Source organism: Ambystoma mexicanum, chromosome 7p (assembly GCF_040938575.1).
Source record: "Ambystoma mexicanum isolate Mex_15411 chromosome 7p, UKY_AmexF1_1, whole genome shotgun sequence".
Taxonomy (NCBI): domain Eukaryota; kingdom Metazoa; phylum Chordata; class Amphibia; order Caudata; family Ambystomatidae; genus Ambystoma; species Ambystoma mexicanum.
This window is the reverse complement of record NC_090939.1, coordinates 704,455,656-704,477,090: the sequence shown is the minus strand read 5'-3', so window position 1 is coordinate 704,477,090 and position 21,435 is coordinate 704,455,656. Positions and strand designations below refer to the sequence as shown.

Sequence of the window (21,435 nt, the reverse complement as noted above, 5' to 3'; positions counted from 1 at the left end):
GACCAGGGAGCTAACAACGGGCCGGCCATAATCGGCCCGTTGTTAGCTCCCGCTCCCATTCCCATTGAGCGCTACAGGGTCTCAAATGGGAATGGGGAAGGTCCAGGCCCGGGTTCCCTAAGGGAGGAATTACCGGGCCCTCCTAACTCGGAATGGCCCGGTAATTCCCCATTCAGGGAACCCGGACCCGGTTTTGGAGGCAGCCATGCCGCCAATAGCGGCCTGGCTACCGCCAAAGCCGTAATGAGGCCCTGTGTGTCTCCTGTTTGTAGGGGGAGAGAGGGGAACAGAGTCAGAAGGGGGATGGTGCTGCCCCTCGCTGGGGCCTGCTGCCATGGGGTAGCAGTTAACCGGCCTCGCTTGGGACTGCCCTGGCAGCGTTGCCCATAAGCAGGCCTGGCATTGGATTTCAGTGTACCTAGGAGAACACCTTTGTAAATGAAATATGAATGCATTGTTATTTAGGTCTTGCAGAATTGTGTACACCTCTGTGACGTGCACGTAATGCTTCAGAGTAAAAAAAAAAAGGTCTTGCACGAAAAAAATCATTGCCGGGTAGCAAACACCATTAGTTAAGCTACAGTGCCTTGTGCCATGCTCTTCCGCGTGCAATACCCTTGCTTCTAGCAATGAATACCAGCAAATCCTCTTCTACGGCAGGTGCAGTTTAGGGATTGTATGAACGTGTACATTTCAGTTGTTAGTCCATTTAAACACAAAACTCTGAAAACAACTGGTGTATTTATATGTATTTGTTAAGTGCCAAAGCCCATGGGCATCGGGGCGCTACAAACACGCACAGGGGACGTAAGCAATCGACAAGACAAGGAATAAAATAGGTCTGGCTGATTCTAAGTGAATAAAAGAGTGTTTAAGTCTTTCCCGGAAGTGAGATGGTCCTTTCGCAAATTGCTAGGGAGTTTGCTCCATGCCCGTACCATCAGCACTGGAAAAAAACAACCATTTCCTCTGGTTCTCTTAACCCGTGGTATGGTGAGACAATGCATATCACAAGACTGTAAGTTACTGCAAGGTTTATACATTTCAATCTTTCCTTCAAATACGAAGGGCCATTTCCAAACAAACACTTATGGCCCATGGTATGAATCTTAAATTGTACTCTTGCTGTAACCGGGAGCCAATGTAGCTCTTTCCGAGCCTTCAATATCATCTCTCTCGTCGGAATATTGCACACCACAGGCACTGCATCATTCTGAGTCCTCTGCAGTCTTCCTAGACACTCCTTACTTGCCCAAACCCATAATCAATTCTAGGTAAAATGATCGCTCGGACTCGATTCTCACAGTTCTTTTGAGTCACCAAAGTGTTGATCTGCCTCAAAACCCTCAAGTAATAATGGGAGTTCTTCACTACATTATTTCCATGGGCGCCTGCATTTAGCGACACTTCCATGTATATAACCAGGGTTTGTACCTTATCCTGAACACGGCTACTACATCTCCTCAATATCAAAACTTTTATAAGCCTGACACAGCGATTCCATTGCGTGCTTAGACCCAAACTAACAACTCCGTTTTAGAAGAGTTTTAGCACAGCCAATTCGTGGATAACCGGTCTTTAATGATCGTGTATGCTTGGACCTGCTTTCCCTGATCTATTTCATGATTACCGCAGAGCTCGAAGGTCAACTGGAAACCATCAGCATAGTTCGTGAACTGTAGGCCAAGTTTCTCCATTTCAACACATAAAGATTTACTATAAATGTTTAACATGACGGGGACAGGCAAGCACCTTGTGGGACCACGTATACCATCTGGGTTGAGTTCGATGCGGCATCTCCCCAGCAAACTCTAGATTTACCACCACAAAGAAATTAGCCCATCCACTTGATCACATTCTCCGAGCAGTGACCTGTGACTGCTAACGTATTCAATAGCCTTTTGCGATCAATTAGATCAAGCATATAATGGTCTGGGTGAGATAAACTGTAATACGTTGAAGTGTTTAATTTTTCTACATCTCTCCTTTGTGACCCATGAGCCCTAAATAATCTGAGGTCAAGGGGAATGAGTGGTGTACACTGCAGGAGATCAGTGCAGGCTTAGGATGATAGCCCCCCCTCCAGTCTCTGCTAATCTACGGCTGGGTGATCCACTCATCTGTTGCATATCATGGACATGGACATGTGGATCCCTTGGTACTTGTGCAGATCTCCCCTGTAGGAATACACTGCAGATAGAGTTGCAGTATCATCCACGTGGGGGAGGGGAAGGGACATTGATGCAATCTCTGGCAATGGAATGTTCTTGTGAATCTACGCATAGGATTGGGCTTGTTAAAAGTCACAGACTGGTTACATTGCTATCATCTGACATTGATATAATAATCTTGACCACATACCAATCACAGCAGTAGGAGTTGATTGTTAATACGTGATGAGGCATTTGCCAAGAAAAAAAAGCTTCAGACTGGAATCTTAATCAGATTTTGTTCTGCGGTTAATCTCAATCAGTATTGTTCCAATCAGTTTTATGGCACTCTATGTTTCTAATTAAGATTCTTTAAAGAACAATTTAAAGCTTCTACATTGCACCAAATGTTCTAGCATTCACTGTTTCTGATCACTTGCTTGATGGCAACATCTCAGTACTCTCTGTATCTCTATGTAAGCACACACTGACCTTTTAACAAAAAGGTGCCTGGGTTTTAAAACTTCTACTACAGTTTAGGAGTTACACTGTCTTCTTGCAGGAGACCAGACAAATATTTTAAAAAATAAAATATTGGATCCAGGGGCACAGTATACATTTTGTCCACCCTCAAATTGGTTGCTGTGATTACAGAGTGATTAGCACTCATAATGGGGACTTTGTTTTACTCCCCATTATATGATATGATATGATATGGCATTTATAACGCGCCTATACACAAGTGTTTCAAGGCGCGATAAGGAAAGGGAGGAGGAACAGAGGGAAGACAGACAGTGATCTTATTAGGCTAGGCGACATTGAGATCATGCAAGTGCAGGGGAGGGGGAAAGGGCAAATTGTGGGGGCAAAAGGAGGGCAGTGCAGTGCATAGGATAAACAGTAAATAAATAAAGACAATACATAAATGAATAAAATAAATAAAAAGTGCAGTCTGCTGGTGGCAGGTGCCAGGGTAAGTGCAGACATCAAGTATCAAGTGCTAGTAGGGGGCTGTAGGGATACAGAAACAGTCCCTGAGTGCAAGGGTTGCCAGGGGGCAGTGCAGGTGTGCAATTGGCGGGGAGGGGACCTGGGCCCGAGATCAGCGGGTAGTCAGGTAACTAGTGCAGTTTCAGTTTCAACCAGGAGACCAGCAGGGGAGAGGAGGAGAGAAAGCAGAAGCAAAGAGGAAGGTCTTGAGGTGCTTCCAGAACCGGAGATGGTTCTCCTTAAGTTTAAGGGCGGCAAGGAGGCTGTTCCAGAGGGAGACCCCAGCAGAAGAAAGAGATCTGCCACAATTTGTTGCTTGGAGAAGCGACTAACCCTGAGGGAGTTGGAGGCGGATGAGCGAAGAGCTCGAGAAGGAAGATATTTAGGAGGAGAGCGTTGAAGGTATTGAGACCCGAGAAGGCCTTGTGGACAATGCAGAAGGTTTTGAACTTAATCCTCGCTGCTACTGTGAGCCAGTGCAGAGATTTCAGTCCTGGAGAGATGCGATCCCTGGGCTTGAGGCAAAGGACAAGTCTTGCAGTCCTGTTTTGGATGAGTTGCAAAGGGCAGAGAGTAGAGCCAGGCACATTTAGAAAGAGGCTGTTGCAGTAGTCCAGCCCAGAGAGAACCAGAGCTCTGGAGACAGTGAGCTTCTGGGGGAAGGAGAGCTCTGAGGAGGTGCAGCTGCTAGTGTGACTTCTTAGAGATATCAGAGATGTGAGGAGAGAAGGAGAGTGTGGAGTCAAAGAGGACCCCAAGGTTTTTAGCCTCGCAGGTTGGAGCACCTGGAGGGCCAAGAGAGGCTGGCCAGAGAGTGACAGGAAAGGATGGAGCAGGTGTGCCGATGAGGAGAATCTCGGTTTTACTTGCATTAAGGCAGAGATCATTGGGGGAACACCAGTCCTGGATAGCAGAAAGACAGTCAGAGATGAGAGAAGGAGAAGAGGTGGCAGAGGGGAGCCTGAAAATGAGTTGAGTGTCATCTGCATAGCACTGAAAGTTGGTGCAGAGAGCGAAAATGCGGTGGCAAGAAGTACCAGGTACTGGTTGAACAGCCAGGGAGAGAGGTTAGACCCCTGGGGAACACCACAGGTAGAGAAAGAGATAGATGAGAGGAAGGACCAAAGTAGGACCTCGGAGGATCGATCAGAGAGGAAAGAAGTCAGCCAAGCCAGGTTATTACAGAGATATTTTGAGCAGGATGGCATGGTTAACAGTGTCAAAGGTACAAGAAAGAGCAAGTAGGATGAGGACACAGGGGGTGTTGGAATCAAGGTTGGAGAGCAGGTCTTCACAGATGTTCAGAAGAGCCGTTTCCGTGCTTCTGGCAGCTCTGATGTCAGACTGATGGTCATGGAGACAACCAAGAGATTCAGTCTGAAGATTAAGCTGGGAGATGGCCAGCTTTTCCGGGGGTTTGCCCAGGAAAGGAGTGGTGGAGAAGAGGGTGCACAAGGGAGTGCTTCGGGGGAGGGGGACTCCAGTGGCGAAGGAGTGGTTGCAGAAGTCTGCCAGAGAAGGAGCCAGGTTGTGCACTAAGGTTCATAAAGTTGCATCCACTCAACTCTCTATTTAAGGGTATGTGAGAGATGAGATCAAAGTAGATTTTCCTCCATCTTTTCCCGGGGTCTCTACTTTGATCTGCTTTGTGTCTTGGCCGACCGTCTGTTATTTCTGAAAGTCTAGTGCCTACAGGCTCAAAATAAAAGTTACAAAAATGACCATAGGTCAACGTCTGAATAACGTTCAAACTCCCTGTTATAGTTCCTGATATGCCAAGCGCATGGTACCTTCTCTGCGGAGCCCATGACAGAGTGAACCAGAAATGCAATGACAAACTATGCACAAGCCTTCATTCAAGAGATATCATAGACCACCCGAGTGGCAGCAGCGTTGCACTCTCTAACTCACCAACAATGTATCTTTGGCAGAGATGTCCACTGGGGTATCTGATAATATTTCTAGCAAGTCCTTTGGTACCCCTCATGCTTTCCTTGCTACCAAGGGAGGAGTGGTTACAGGCGAATCACAGCAAATTGAAATTAAACGCAGCTGTTTAGGAACCACACTTACTTGCTGATGTTGCCAATCCTTGTTTCTCCTTTAGGCTCTCAGCAGCCAACTGTTGGAAGGGTGGAGGTTCCCAAACCCACACTCACCATGGCACAATGAAGTGGCTTGCACGGCCAGAGTGGTCAGAGCCAAGGCGAGGCAGAGCAGACATGGCAGCAGCACTGTAGGCCACGTGTTATGGGAACTGGATGGCACAGCCAGAGTGGAACGAGCAGAGGGTGGGTGGAAAAGTAGAAAAGAAACTGCATCAACACTGGAGGCCAGATGTTGTTCGATCCAGGGGCCTGCATCAGACACAGCTCCTCCCTCCTGGCACCACTGACATAAACAGAGACACATGTTCACAGGGCTCTCCTGCTGCCTTCCCTACCTCCCCCAGCTTTTAAATACACGTGGTTCATGGCGCTTCTTAAGATAAGCCTGGCAATAGGACTGAGCAGAGAATTAAAAAGCATGATGGATAAACCAGGGCATGTGAGGCTTTGCCTTCCACATGACGGCTGTGCCTGGCTTGCGGTGCTCTGTCTGACATACTGCGATATTATTTGCGGATTCGTTTCTTCATTTGAATGTGATGTCAACACCTGATAGGTCATTTTGCAGCTTAGTTAATATTACTTTACCTGGTTTGTGGACCATTGGCTGACATGAAGATGCATTTCTGATACACTTGCAGGCTGTGCTTGCTTTTGATGGCTGCACTTAAAGAAGTGGGGATGTAACTTGAAATATAGTGATACTGCTAGACATTTGGGACATAGGGCCTCATTACACGGATGGCGGAGAACCATGGCGCTGTTAGCGCCATGGTTCATGCCGGTAAAATACCAGCACCGCCTTGGCGGAAAAGGTAATTACGGCCCCATTCCAAGGTTGGTGGGGCGGTAATTCCCCCTTCCACCATTGCCCTTCCCCATTCCCATTTTTGCCCATAGGGCTCAATGGGAGTGGGGAAGGCGCTAATTACGGTACCTCAAATTGCAGTACCGTAATTAGCTCCCTGGGTCCCTTTGCGGGTTGGTTTTTAACGCCTGCAAAAAGCAGGCGTTAAATCCCCCAACCCACAAAGGGACCTCGTAGTAAGGCGGTAAGGATTTACCGGTACCGGTAAATCCTTACCGCCATCCGTGTAATGAGGCCAATTGTTTTTTAATTGTGTATTGGTTTAATGCAATTGAACCTTTCATAATTAATTAACAATGCAAACGTTAAAAACGATATTCTATCTAATTTAAACATGTAATATCTTATAATGCGCACAAACAAGAAAATACAATTTCATCATATCAAATGTATACAATTTCAGCAAGATAGAATTCAATCTATATGAACAACAATCATAGTTTGTAATAGTGTAAAACATTAGCTAATTAAGCCATCAAAATTCTAGAAAATGACATATCCACATCCTCCTTATCCAGCGTTAGCATAACATTAAAAACGTAGCACTCAAATGTGCAATAGTTTTACATGTTAGGCATAGTATCAAAACAAGACTTCATAAGCACCTGCAAAGAGCTAGCATCCGATAAACATTATCTCCCAACATCATGCTGGTCCACAGTGCTTCCCCTGCATCCTCAAAAGGCCAGCAAAGTGTTTACATCTGAGGTCCATATTCTTACCACAACATATGGCAGGCAACACGTTTCAGAGTTTCAATTTCATGTCTATTTCTACACCTGCGGCAGGTTTTTGATCTTTAGTGATCCCTACCCTTGGCCCCATATGCTCCAACGTGGGCAGTTGGTTACATTTAAACCTCATACAAGTTTCTAATTTTCAGGCAGGTGAATAAATAGACATATTTTGATAGATTCGTTCTTTTCACAGTAACTTTCAAATATTCCTTGTACAGGGAATACGATTTTATGCTGTGAATAGTTAGACACCAATCTCTAGCAAATAGCTTAGTTTTGACCTTAGTGGGGTTTGCAGTCAATTCATAGACATCAGCACCCATTTCAATCAGAACCATGTCAAGCAGATAAATAAAGTTATTTAATGAGGCTATTTTCTTCCCATTTAAATTTTTACTCAATTCCTGAAATATACAAAACATCTTTCCAGACCACCAGAGATTGAAGGGAAATTAGCCCCAACTCATGGCGTATAATGCAGTTCTGCATGCGTTGCGCCAATACAAGGACTCTCTTCCACATATTCCCTCTATTGTATTGGCAACTTTTGCACAGTAGAAATTAAGTAGTGGTATATGTGAGGGTTAGTAATGCGAGGCGGACCACTGTTTGAGGATTTCTCAAAATATGCCATTTTTATTATAAAAGAAAATATGTCAGAATGCCTCACTCTCCCTACTCTGCTGAGGAATTCCCTGCCTAACCTAAAGATAAGGGAATACACTCTAACACCGGATAAGTGGCCCTCACACTAAACAACAAATACACAAATATAGGATATTGCAATTCACCATGACATAACCAACATTCATATTTCCTAAATGACCTTCTAATGTCATGGGAAATGTCCATTCCCCAAAATTCGAAGTCACTTCCATAAATGTTCAATCATAGAAAGACAATGGGCCTCATTACGAGTTTGGAGGCAGACCGGGCTCCATTACTGGGTTCCTGCAATGGGGATTTACCAGGTCATTCCGACATAGGAGGACCCGGTAAGTCCTCCTTGCAGGAACCATTCTCCATTCCCATTTGAGCCCCCTTAGGGCTCAATGGGAATGGGGAGGGAGGTAACAACGGGCACATTACAAGTGTCCCATTGTTACCTCCCTCTTCCCCTCGCAGAACCCGGTTTTACCAGACGTCTGATCCGGGTCCTGTAAAGGGAAACTCGTAATAGGCGCACCCGTAATGAATGGGGCTGGTCCCGTACCGGCCCCCTTCATTACGGGAGCACCAGGGTCGTAATGAGGCCCAATGTCTTAACTCAGTTCTTGAAGTTTCAAAGTCAAGGAAAAGTTCATCAACAAAATTTCCACTGGCAACAAATCCCTTCTTTTCAGTGATGTTATCCACTTTCCACTTCTAGCAATATAACCCCAATGGTAATCCTGGCCATGACGCTTTTTCACTCCTGTAGGAATATGTGCCACCTTTCAAAAGAAAATGCAATATTCACACTGTCAATGATACACAGTTCTTGGTTAACAGTTAGGATTCCTTGAATTATAGTTTCCACATTCAAAATATTATATTTGTCAGGATGACTTCTGAATACTGCTGCTTCTATTCCAACATCTATATTTCTACTTGTGTTACAATGAGAACAGTCACCTTTGTTACACATTATTTTACCTTGGTTTTGACAACTGCAACGTAGCATCTACTGACAACCATATATACCTCTCTAGTTTTAATTCTTTGGACTACTGCCACAGCTTCAATAACTTTTAAACAAGATAGATTTTTAAAGCACTCCAACCTCCTCAGGCAGGCAAGGCACTCTTCCTCTGAATAGCTTTTTTCAAAGGGCAGCCTCTTTGCCTATCTTGTCTATCTGTCACAATAACAACCTGGGTTTGCCTTTAAGATTCACTTCTCTCTGGCTTCCACAGGGGCATTACAGGTTGAGTCTGCTTCAAAATAGTCTTTACAGACAGCCAATTCTCCCTTCCCCAACTTTACCTGCACCTTCTGCAAGCTTTCAGTCCAACAATTACCCAGAAGTCTTGGAGCCACCCCTTTAGCTTCAGGCTATACTTACACACTGTTGGTTTAGGCCAATTAACTGTTAGTAACTTCACTGTATTGCTAGATTGCTTTTGAACTCTGAGAAAGGTTGGTTTCACTGTTAGAATGACATGCCTCTTGACTTGGGCAATGCTTGTTTTTCTCTTCAAAAGTTTACACAGTTTACCGTCTTGTGAATGAAAGGTATGTCACTTTTATACAAAGTACAAGTTTCAGTCTTTCGGTAGAAACTCCAATTAGGCACACACAATCACTCTTTGATATAGTTTTCAATCTTTAAAGACAGATATGTAAATATATTCCCATGGAAGAAAAGGATAGAGTTCAGGCCTCCTTAAGGAATCACAATTAGGCACATGTGTCCATCCTTTAATGTATTTGTCCCAAGACAAAGATTGTAGCTCTAGTATTGTCAAAGTTAAATGTTCAGAAATGGACTTATAAGCGTGCCCTCTTCTTAATTAGGGACACACGACTACTCTTTCGAACAGTAATAGTCGTCGAGTAGCAGAACAATGGGTTTTGGTAACATTTGCTTCTTACACGAGTAAGAAGATTTTCACTTTATACACGTGTGTTACAATTCCATTGTTCAGAGGATTTCCAATACAACAAACAACTTCTACTCGCTTAAAGTCTTATGCAAGTGGCTACAGAGCTGGTTTCTGTCCCTGGCAAGGCTCGAGCAAGTTTTAGAGTGCTGTTCTTCACTCACCAGCTTCTGAAACACTTGCTCTGTGGTTCGCAATGCTTTCCCGACTTCCACTATGACCTCTACTGCTTCTGTCTCGCTGGGAACCCACATCCTTCTCCGGTCCTTTCATATGTTTGGGAGTTCCTCTTACTCCTGAGACCATCATCTTCACAATTGCTTCTTGCCTCAGACTCCTGCAAGTCTGCAGCTCAGCAACCATGGCAATCCCGCTCACGCGGAAAATGATCTCTCCTGCACCTCTTCCGCTGTGAGACCTCTGCACTTCAGAGTTTGGGGGAACATGACTGTCTTAGAACATGTAGGTGAAATCTGCTGTCTCCACGTTCTGGCATCACTCTTGTTCTCCCACTTCTGCTTGGTTTGAAAGCCTTGTACCTTCATTCTGCTTCCACTGCTACAGCCTGCACTCCAGCTTATGTTACAGTTCCTTCCACTCCTCCCTCTTGCCTGCATGGGAGGGGTCCTTTTATGGCTCCCATGTTCCCTCGGGTGTGGGCTATTAGTACCAATTGCTTGACTACTACAATGGCTGTTAGGCTTGATTGCCTGACTGTTACCACTACATGCCTCCTCAGCCCCCTTCCTCTTCCCAGTACTTTTGGAATTCTGGGACTTGTATTTCCTTTCAACAAGTTCGTTTTTGTAACATTTAAGTTACTTTCAAGGGTAGATTTAATTCCCTTAATGTTATTATGACGGTGGCTGTGAGTATTAGCTCTTATAGAGGAAGCTATTTTACAGAAGACAGTATCTCCATATTCCTTTACACTGTAACCTTGGGATTGAGGAAAGTGTTTAGTTTGGGATACCCAAAAAGATCATATATTTGTTAAAGTTGACTCATATTTCACAACTTTAGGGTCCACAATCCTAGACCTAATATGAAATTTAGGGACATTAAAATGACAATAAGGAATTACCTGTTTAGGTACCTTGGGAAGATTCTTCCTTATAGTAGAGAAATACTGTGTCTCATCCCACAGAACTTTCTGACCACCCTGGGCCCTGTCCCCTCCCAGGCGATCCTCCCGTAATACACTACCCTCAGGGTTGGGATCAGGAAGCATCTCCTTTCCTCTGGCCACCTGGGAGGAGACTTAAGGCAGGGTTTCAGTGGGGGATCCGTAGGATTCTTCACATATAATAGAGAATGTACAATATGTTGAAATGTGTCTGTTTTAGCTCGGCAATAAGGGGTGATATCCTTGTGTTATGTTCTCTTGTATACTATGTAGGGAGGAATTTTGCTGTATATCAAATCCCAGATATTTGAGGGACTTAACTCTCTCTAGTTTTTGATCATCCACAATTCAAGTTATTGTTTTTGGTGCTTGTCTGTTTGAAAACAATTACAATCTTAAACGTGGTTCCATTAACTAAAGGATTGTTTTCAGTTATAGATAACATCTTTCACTCAGCCTTCCACTCAACGACTACCCGCATGTGGGTTCCCACCCTCAATGAAAACAAACACTGCAACCGGCTCCGGCATACACAAAGATGTATCTGTGATTACTGGTATCAAACTTGACTGAATCGGAGGCGGCCTCTGTGACGAGAGACGAAAGGAAAGAGGTGCAGCTTGATTCATGTCCAGAGTTCACGTTTAGAGGTTCTTTCCTCTAATTTCATTTCCCTTCCTTTCCTTCCCTTCCGCCCTTTGGAAAGAGTGCATTGAGTGCGTCGAGAGAGCGCATCACTGTGGTGCTGTGTAGCTGAAAGCTCTGCTCTGCTTCTTTGGCCGGTTGGAGTCGGGGCCCAGCCCACCCTAGCCAGCCCAGCCCGCAGGGGAGTGCTGGTGCCAGGCACGGGCTCCAGAGCTTGGAGCTTTTGGAGAAAGACAAAGGGAAAAAGACAAAGGTAAGGTTGAGATAACCGCCAGGCGTACACCGCGTAGCGCAGAGAGCGGGGGAGCGTTTAAAACATTCTAGTGCAATAGTGCTACAGTGCTATAGTGCTTCAGTGCTTTAGTGCTGCAGCTGTCGTACAACATAGCACAGCACATGGCTGTTAAACAGTACGCCTGGTCGGGAGACTGTGGGAATAAAATCCTTTGATCCCGGCCAGTGCGGAAACGTAGGCTTTCCACATCAGTGGAGGGAGACCAAAGGAATAATGTGTCAATATCTGACGAAGACTTATTATTGGACATGATTGCGGCTCAAGTGGAGGAAAAGTCCTCTTCGAGTGCTATCCTAGATGCTAATATGATTGCAGCATTTTCTGACACCAGTGGCCTCATTACGAGAATAAGCTCCATGGCTGCCTCCGTTCCGGGCTCCATTACCGGGTTCCTGCAATGGGGACTTACTGGGTTACTCTGACATAGGAGGACCCGGTAAGTCCTCCTTGCAGGAACCCATTCCCATTCCCATTTGAGCCCCCATATGGCTCAATGGGAATGGGGAGGGAGGTAATAACGGGCAGATTACATCTGGCCCGTTATTGCCTCCCTCTTCCCCTCGTGGGACACAGAAAGCACGCCTGGTTTTACCAGGCATGCAATCCGGGTTCCGCGATGGGAAGCTCGTAATCGGCACTCCCGTAATGAAGGGGGCCGGTCCCGTACCGGCCCCCTTCATTACGGGAGCGCAAGCCTTATAATGAGGCCCTATGAGTCCTTTCATGAAATTTTATGAGAGCATTGCTAATCAACTAAAAGATCAGTCCACTCTGATTGCAATGCTCCATACTAAAATTATTTTTGTGGAAGGATGCATTTCAGCCTTAACTGAAAACAAGAATAAGCAATAGGAATACATCACCAACTTCCTGAAGTCCATTTTGGAACCTCTGATTAAAGACAAGGCAAAAAAGATTAGCAATGCCAAAATTGTCCTATTTTTGACACAGTCTCAAGTAACACCCTTGCAAGTTTTGGGGGGAATGTTATTAACTTGGGTGCTACAACAGGTTTACTGACCCCAGCAATCGCTTCCACCATAGTAGTGGACAATCTTGAGGGCACGGATAAATCTGCTCGGGAAGGTAATAAGAAGATCCTAAAACCAGCCAATAATGGAGCACGTAAGAGAGTATATTCAGATGCCTTTATGCCTCCTCCAGGGGAATGGAACCTTGTGGGAGTGGAGGACAACAAGGTCCCTGGGAACTCGATGCAGGTTCCCTCCCCCAAGAGACAAAACGTAAGTATCTGCAGTGATGGGAGGAATCCCAGGAATTAAAAGGAGACTAGGTCTGCCTCGAATAATCCATTGCCAGTTGGACCTACTGAGGCTATCGGGCCACTTGTAGCAGCTTCTTCCTCATCTTCAAAAACCTATAATATCTTTATAAATGGTGGTGACATGTGATAAAACAGCTTTACTGGAAAGATTGGCTCAGGAAAAAAATGTCCTCAGCCTAACAAACAAACGAAACATGTGAACTTTGCCCAACAAATTGGGAAAGGCAAACAACCCTGTCTACCCCCAGTAATAAAGAACTTCAGGGATTTGACTGACAGACAGGCCAATAGTCAAGATGGGAACCAAATATCCCGACACATGAAATCAAACGAAGATTCCTTTACAAGTGTGGATTCTGATGAAGACATACATGAAATCAAAAAGAACAAAATGGATTCAAATAATACAACAAAGCCAAAGTTGCTTCAAATTCTGTGAATTTGGAAGACTTGATGAACCTCTCGGTGTATTCTGCTGATTGGGATGAGGTTCTCGAGGTTATTACCTCCTTGGAAGATCGTTTTAAGGCCCTGATAACTAACGATGCTTGGGTATCTTTGCCCAGCATCTTACTGGAGGCCATTCATTTTGAAGGTATCGACGGTGCGACATCAAGTGCTTCTGAATGCAAGGATCAACAAGATCCGCCTCCGTCTATGACTGCAAATCTTCGATTCAAAACAAGAGTAGTATCCACAGTACATATGAGTAGATTCTTTAGAGAGGATACCCCGTTGTTGGTGGGGAGAACATTTATGGCGCTTCAACAAAACAGTACGGCGACAGTTAAACAACCAAAATGATCAAAAAGGGACCATAATGTGGAGGATCCTAAATGGGACAAAAGGAAATATGAGAACAGCTCCTTGAAGGTGGCTTCACCAGCTCCCATTTGTATGGAACTATGCAGAATCCTCTGTATTCAAGATAACCTTAAATAGAGCAAACGTCTTGAGGCTCTTTCATAGCATCGATACTCTTTCTGGACTCAACACAAAGGATATCCTACTAGCACAGTTTCCGGATGACTCAAGTTATGACAACACCATACTGCATCTACTCATCGGCATACTCACTCCCTCCTTCCCTGCAGCCCTCTGGCCGGCCTCTCTTGGCCCACTTCCTGTTCCCACCTGCAAGGCAAAAAATCTTGGGGTTATCTTCGGCTCCACACTATCCTTCTCTCCTCACATCTCCGACGTCTCTAAGAAGTTGCACTACCAGTTGCACCTTCTCAGAGGTATTCTTCCTTTCCTCTCCTTCCCCAGAAGCTCACCGTCTCCAGAGCCCTGGTTCTCTCTAGGCTGGACTATTGTAACAGCCTCTATCTAAATCTGCCTGCCTCTACTCTCCGCCCTTTGCATCTTATCCAGAACAGGACTGCGAGACTTGTCCTTGGCCTCAAGCCCAGGGATCCTTATCTCTCCAGGACTGAAAACTCTGCACTAGCTCCCAGTGGCTGTGAGGATTAAGTTCAAAACCCTCTGCATTATCCACAAGGCCTACTGGGGCCTGAGGCCAAATTACCTTCAACTCTCTCTTCCCAACTATCTTCCTTCTCGAGCTCTTCACTCATCTGCCTCCAACTCCCTCAGTGTCAGTCGCTTCTCTAAGCAACGAGTTGGTGGTAGATCTCTCTCTTCGGCAGGGGTCTCCCTCTGGAACAGCCTTGCTGCCTCCCTGAAACTTGAGGAGAACCATCTCCGGTTCCGTAAGCACCTCAAAACCTTCCTCTTTGCTTCCGCTTTCTCTCCCTCTCTCCCCTGCTGAATTGCTGGCTGAATCTGCACTGGTCAAAACTACCCGCCCACCCTGTCTGATTCGGGTGCAGGCACCACCAGTTGTACACCTGCACTGCCTTCCCTGGCAACTCTGCACCTAGGGACTGTTTCTGTCTCCCTACAGTCCCCCTACCAGCACTTATGTCTGCACTTAGCTTACACTTGCCACCATCTGGCTGTTTTTATTATCCTATTTATTCTACTACCCCTTGTACTGCACTTTCCCCTCTCCTTTTCCCCCCCTCGCACTTTTCCCCTTCCCCCTCTCCCATGCACTTGCTCGATCTGAATGACACCGGCCTAGTAGGATCGTTGTCTGTCGTCCCTTTGTCCCCCCCCCTTGCCTCATCGCACCTTGAAACACTTGTGTACAGGTGCGTTATAAATGCCTTATCATATCATATCATATCATATCTTGCATCTACGGAAGTAAAAACACTACTATTGAAAAACATTGACTCTTTGAAAAATATGGGGTTTTCTCTAAAGGCCATACCTCGGACCAGGAAATAAGAGAAGAGGAAAAATTGCATGCTCGGCTGCCTGATAAAAATTGCAAAACCAACAGCAGTAACTCAAGACCTGGGAGCGGGAAGAAAGGTAATGGCGATGGTAATTGACCCCAGAGAACTAATAAAACCCTAAGTAACGAAGGACTGAGGAAACACTATGATAAATTCAGAATTATGATCAATAACTCTAAACCGGCTAAAAGCTCACATTGTGTGACACAGGGGCCATTGGGCAACAAGGATGGGGACAATTGGGATTGACGGGCCAGTACATTGGCCCGAAGATCATAATGCCAGGGTCTGGGTAATAACAAAACCCTGTGTAATGTATATATGGGTTGTTGGAACACGCAGCGCTTCAAACATTTGCTGGGAGATGGCAGTATTCGATTCAGAGACTTTGATGTTATTTGCCTCTAAGAGACGTGGCTCCGTGTTCAACCCACCCTTGAGGGTTTTGTGGTCCTCATCAACCCGGCAACAAAGGGACCAAAGGGTAGACCGATGGCGGGTCTGCTGACTGCAATTAAGGAGAGTTGTGGACTAAGAGTACTCTGGACTAAGAATATTTCATCATTAATTGAGGTCCATTTATTGGAATATCAAACTGGTGAGGATGACGTTATGAGGACAATTCTTTTGTGCAACTTGCACTGGAACTGCAATGACCCAGCAGCCAAGAACTTTATGGACCAGCTGTTGGATGAGTTTGACGCTGCAATGATTGACAACTCTAATTTGAATGTGATCTTATGTGGGGATTTAAACATTCACTGTTTTAATAGGGTGGTGCTCTAATTACTACACGAGCAATTTACAATAAGCGGAACAACGAGGGCTGTCATTTAGGAAGGCATTCCAGTTGAGAAATATCTCATTACTAAATGGCATAACATCGGGGGATATACCGCCAAACACCACTTGGAGTAGAGGGACTGAATACAATATTCTGGACTACTTCCTCGCCTCCAATAACTTCCATTCTAGTGTAGTGGCCTTGTCGGTCACTGAAACCACACAAAGTGACCATAATATGTTGAAACTATGCCTCCAATTGGGTGCTAACATAAAGCCTACTCCAGAAGGAGATATTCTGGAAGTACAGCCAGGAAGGAATAGACTGAGACTATCGAGCTGTAATGTAACAAAATTATCAAGAGGTCTAAGGGCCAATGGAAGGCTGGAAGACATAGACTACACACAGTTGCTGGCCATTTACAGTGAAACAACAGGCCTAGGTAGATTTAAGGGAATTTGCCATAAATATAACTTTGACAATGAAGTTGATGCAAGAAAAAAAGTACTAAAGCGAAAACAGAGAGCGCATAAAAAAAATCCTTCCTTGGTATCACATGCAGTTGTCAAGAAAACTAGGACAGCGCATAATAATTGGTTGAAGCAATATAGACATTCCCTAATGCAATCGAATGCGGAACATATCCTGCAATTGGTTGCCTCTAAAAACTCGAGGGAAATTTGGCAAATCTTTAATTTGCTGGATGGTCCTCAGCAGAGTCTCATTACTAATCCTATTCCAGCGAAGGACTGGTTGGACCATTTCTCCTCGCTCTTCTCACAGCCCAATTCATAGGTTATGAAGGCTGCAGAGAATTCCTGCTTAAGTTGGGAGTTTGAGACCGAAAGGGAGGACATCCTGGCCTTAATTAGAACCTCCAGTAATTCCAGAACTGCAGGTCCAGATGGATTTACGAACTTGGCATTAAAACAGCACCCAGAGGAATGGGCACCTTTTTTACATCGTCTATTTCTTCTGCTGAATGCAAGACGTACCATTCCAGTCACATAGAAAAAATCTATTATCGTACCAATCTTCAAGAAGGGATACAGGTCTGTGGCAACAAACTACAGACCTATCGCCCTCTTGGATGTTATTGGGAAACTCTTTGCGGCCTTGATCTTGAATCATCTTACGGACTGGAGTTGGGACTCTAAACCTCGGGATTTCTGGCAAGATGGTCTTGAAAAAGGAATTGGAACATCTCTGAACCTTTTTCTAATTAATCATCTGAAATTAAGAACTGCAAAAAAGAACAGCAACAATATATACCTTGCATCAGTGGACTTGTCACAAGCCTTTGACTCGGTCAATAGAGAAAAGCTTTGGCTGAAGTAAAGGGACTGGGGCTGTCCTGCTGATTTACGGGAGGCCATGGAGGCTCTTCACTCCAACATTAGTATTCAGATCAAACCAAATCAAAGGGGGGGTATGACTAACCCCATTAAATCAGGAGTGGGCCTCAAACAAGGGTGTCGTCTAGCACCAGCCATCTTTAAACTGTATATTTCTAACATGGGTGATGCTTTCATGGATATTAGGTGCTTTCCACCATGTATTGTCGGCACCCCATTGAATAGACTGTTGTATGCAGATGAAGTTATTCTCCTGGATGAAACCCTGATTGGTCTTCAGCACCAATTGGATGCCTTGGCTTCCTTTTTGTCCTCTAATGACCCGAGAATTAATGCTGCCAAATCAGTGGTGCTCATTCTTGGGAAGTTAAGGCATCAATCGCTAATGTTTAAGGGTTGGTATATAAATGGTGATCAGATTTGCGAGACAACAGAAATGCTCTACTTGGGTATACCAACTAACGCAAACTATAGCGAAGCCCCAAGAGAAGCAGTGCTGAGGCGCAAACTGAAGATGTTAATAGCCCAGGCTAGACTGATTAAACGCAGATACTACAAATTCAAATGGCACCTTTGTTACGCTTTTACACCATGAAGGTAGTTCCAATTATGACCTATGGGGCTGAGTGCTCTCTTCAGCTGAGTTGGAAGTTATGGCAAATTCTAGAGGGTCTCTTCTGGAGAGCTGTAATTGACCTCCCAAACTGCATACCAATGGCAGTCATAAGGAAAGAGTGTGGACTCACCTCTCTTATTACCCCTGTCAGTTGGAAAACACTATCCTTCTATCGTAAATGCTTATTGCCTCCACCGGATATCGGTTTTGGGGTGTTGGGTCAGGTGCTAAAATCAGGAAAAGAGCAATTACTTGTTGATTGGAGTATAAAATGTTTGGGACTGTTGGACTCAATCAACACCATGGAAAAACTACTGATTGAAAATCCAGACTTTGTGAAAAAACTTCTGTATGAGTATGACTGGATTGAGTCGTCTGAGTGTGTGCAGTCTTCCAAACTTTATGGCAAATATTGTGTAGCTCTAAATAAGCGTGGTTCAACTGCGCTATACTTGAGCAAGTTTCCTTCAGCTGTGTTGCGACAACAATTTCTAATATTGCGCTTTCACATCTTTCCAGCTAAAGAAATTCTTGAAGCCAGGAATCCGAAAAGTATTAGAAACTACAAATACAGGTTTTGTGGTCACAAAATGGAAACACTCTGCCATCTTATTATGAGCTGTCATGGCATTATGGAAATTCGATGCAACAAACTAGGCAGATTTTTTGTGAACAACCGAACCCTGACCAAGAAAGATATTTGGTTACAACTGTTACAGGGTTCAAGGTTATCTGCCACGTTTGCCTTGTTAGAGATGGTATCAATCATTTTCCAAAAGCTTTAAGGAAAGAAGTGAATCTAGATTGATAAATTAGTCAATTTCTTGTATATCATGCTGTACAGGCTGTTGGTAATTATAATTATTTGGGATAATAAGAATTGCTACTTTTCATGGGTTTTTGTTCTTGCCTGGTTTTGTTGTTTTTTCTTTGCAGTTTTCTTTTCTTTTTCCTTTTTTTGGTTGAAATGGTTGTACTATGTGTTTTACTGTTACTAAATTTTAAATTCAAATTGTAATTGGTAAAAAGCTTCTCTTGAAGCTAAATGCTAATAAATAATAATAAAAAAAAGATAACTTCCTTTGAAGGCCAATTGGTGTTATATAAAATAGGATCAGATCGTCTGCGAAAGCAAGCTAGCACATTTCAAGAACACCACATTTAACCGGAACAGCATTAATAGTTGGATGCAATTTATCTATAGCCGATAAATACAATTTAAATAATTGCAACCCTGTCTGAGTCCTATAGAGGTGTCAATGGGACGGGTTAGAAAATCCTGTGTGCTCAATCTGTTCCTGATTTTAGTATCTTCATGAAAGAGGGCAACTAACTGGACCAGGCTTTCTGGTAATGTCCAGGTTCGCAGTTTAGCCCACAACCTATCACGTAATACAAAAAAAAAACGCATGTCATGTCCAAACTCGGAATATAATTTGACAGGGCTTTTTGTCTCTTGGAATATGCTTTTAAATGTGCAAGGATCATCCCATTTAAAGAGTGCCCAATCATTTACGAAAGCCAACCTGATAACTTCGAGAGTAGGTTGAGTTTAGAAACCATTTCATCCAAATCCCTCAAAATCAGGGAGGCCAAAACCTTGCTGGGTGCATCCAGTATGACTTTTGGCCGATATTTGGATGGGAACTTTCTGTCACCCTATACCAAAATATTAATTAAAGAGATGCCAAGAGGATGGAAGCATCTGTTTACCTGCCACTTCCGTCAGCAGTCAATGAAATAGTATATACCATAGTTCTGAATCATATTTTAATGCTATTGGAGACAAGTTGTGTGGACCTATGACTTTCAAGGAATTCATTTTTTATAATCTCTTCATATATATTATGGATTCAGAACAGTTCTGTACAATGTACCCAATAATAGTGGAGATGGCAGTAATGGTTTCCCTATAGTGAGCTTCCCAAATAGACTTCGGCATGATGTTCAAATGAGCCTTAAGTTGTTTTTTTACAATTGTGTTGGTAAGTTCGCAGAATCTGGAAGATCTCATCCCCTTTAGTGCCAAAATCATTTTACGACTATCATGGGCACATAATGCAACCTTAAGCCTTTCAGTTAAGTTTCAGTGAGACTGGAGTGCACTTTTCTTCTCACTAATAAACACAGGAGAGTCGAGGCCATGGAATCTGGTCAGATATTTAATAGCCCTTCTCTATTTCTTAGCCAGAACAAACTTATGGTTGCAAACATGAGATGTATGTTTGGGTTCATACATTTTTTTAAGTATAGTGATACTGTAACCATCTACATCAAGATTACCTTAATGGCATAATTTATCATTTCAATTCACCACATTTCCTAAACCAGCAGTACAAGTTTCCATAAGTCTACTATTCCATTTCACCTTCATTCTTCCCTTATGAACAGCAAAGAAAGCCAGAGTAAAGTTTACATACATTGTAGGGGATGTCTGGAAAGGGAAACTTAAGTTGAAAAGACATCATAGCATGGTCCTCAAAACCAATAAGGTCTATGTAAAGTTCAGTACAATTCAACAAAAGATCATTGAACACAAATACATGATCTATCCAAGATGAGCACACTCTCCTTTTCCATGTCACTTCCTTAGACAACTGAGAATCTATGGTGGCTACAAGCAATGATAGTTCCAAGGATGCCAGGAAATGGAACCATGAGGCAGCTGGGCTTTTGATGTAGTATTCAAAAGTGAAATTCAGGTGATGAATAGTTGTAAGAGAGGATTTCTTGCTTAAAAACTCTATTTTTCCTCTTTTGTCTGGACATTTTAAAATACTTTGCTAATCTCATTAAAGTTCTCAACAATCATTGCAACAGCCTGTGGATAATATGAATGCTCTTCTCTTGTTCTCCTTGCAGATATTATACCAGGACCATTTATCAGTTCCAGTTCCAGGAAGCCCTCTGTAAGGCTGCTAACCATGTTGGACCACTCTACACGTGTGACATCACTAATTCAACAGCAGCAGGGAAGAAACTGAGGTAATAATGCAGAGACAGCTTTTATGATACTGAAGCCCATTAAGGATGACGATTTTGATCTTCTGCTTTTTTTTCATATCACAATCCATCTACTGGTGGAAAGTTCTACACAAAAATTTTCAAGAGAAAATACACGTTACCTTATGTAGCAACCTTTCTCTACTGCAGATTTAATGTATTCCATACCTATTGTATTTTATTTATTTGGGGGTAATTGGCAACATGCTCATGCAGAAGAAATTTGAAGCTCCATATCATGTGACAAGTAGAACTCATGCAGGAAGGAGGAGCAGGCAGAAGGTTATGTAGGGTGAGAAAAGAAACACACTGGATGACTTGACAGGTAAATATGGGTTTGATCCAGAGGCCAGGGCAGAATAGGACAGTTTTTAGCTTTAATCTTGGTTATAGATGATGTTTGAGATATCCCAAAGAACTGAGGATGAGCCAAAAATGCGTGCATCCAAGGATTTCTTTTGGAAATGTTGGTACTACAAGGGAGTCTGAGGTTAGAGGTTCCTAGTGGGTTGTATCTTTTCTTCAGAAGGAAATGTAGAAATGCCTTTGTAGAGTTGCACACTCTGGATGGAGCAAACAGACCCG

General features: G+C 43.8%; 1 protein-coding gene across 1 annotated transcript in view; it reads left to right on the top strand.

The window, feature by feature from the left end:
• Positions 1-21,435, top strand: part of ACE2 (angiotensin converting enzyme 2) — a 475,687-nt gene that overhangs the window by 340,399 nt on the left and 113,853 nt on the right. The window contains exon 12 of the mRNA XM_069635599.1: positions 20,710-20,832. Within this exon, the coding sequence (XP_069491700.1) occupies positions 20,710-20,832 (123 nt within the window). The remainder of the gene's footprint in view (positions 1-20,709; positions 20,833-21,435) is intronic.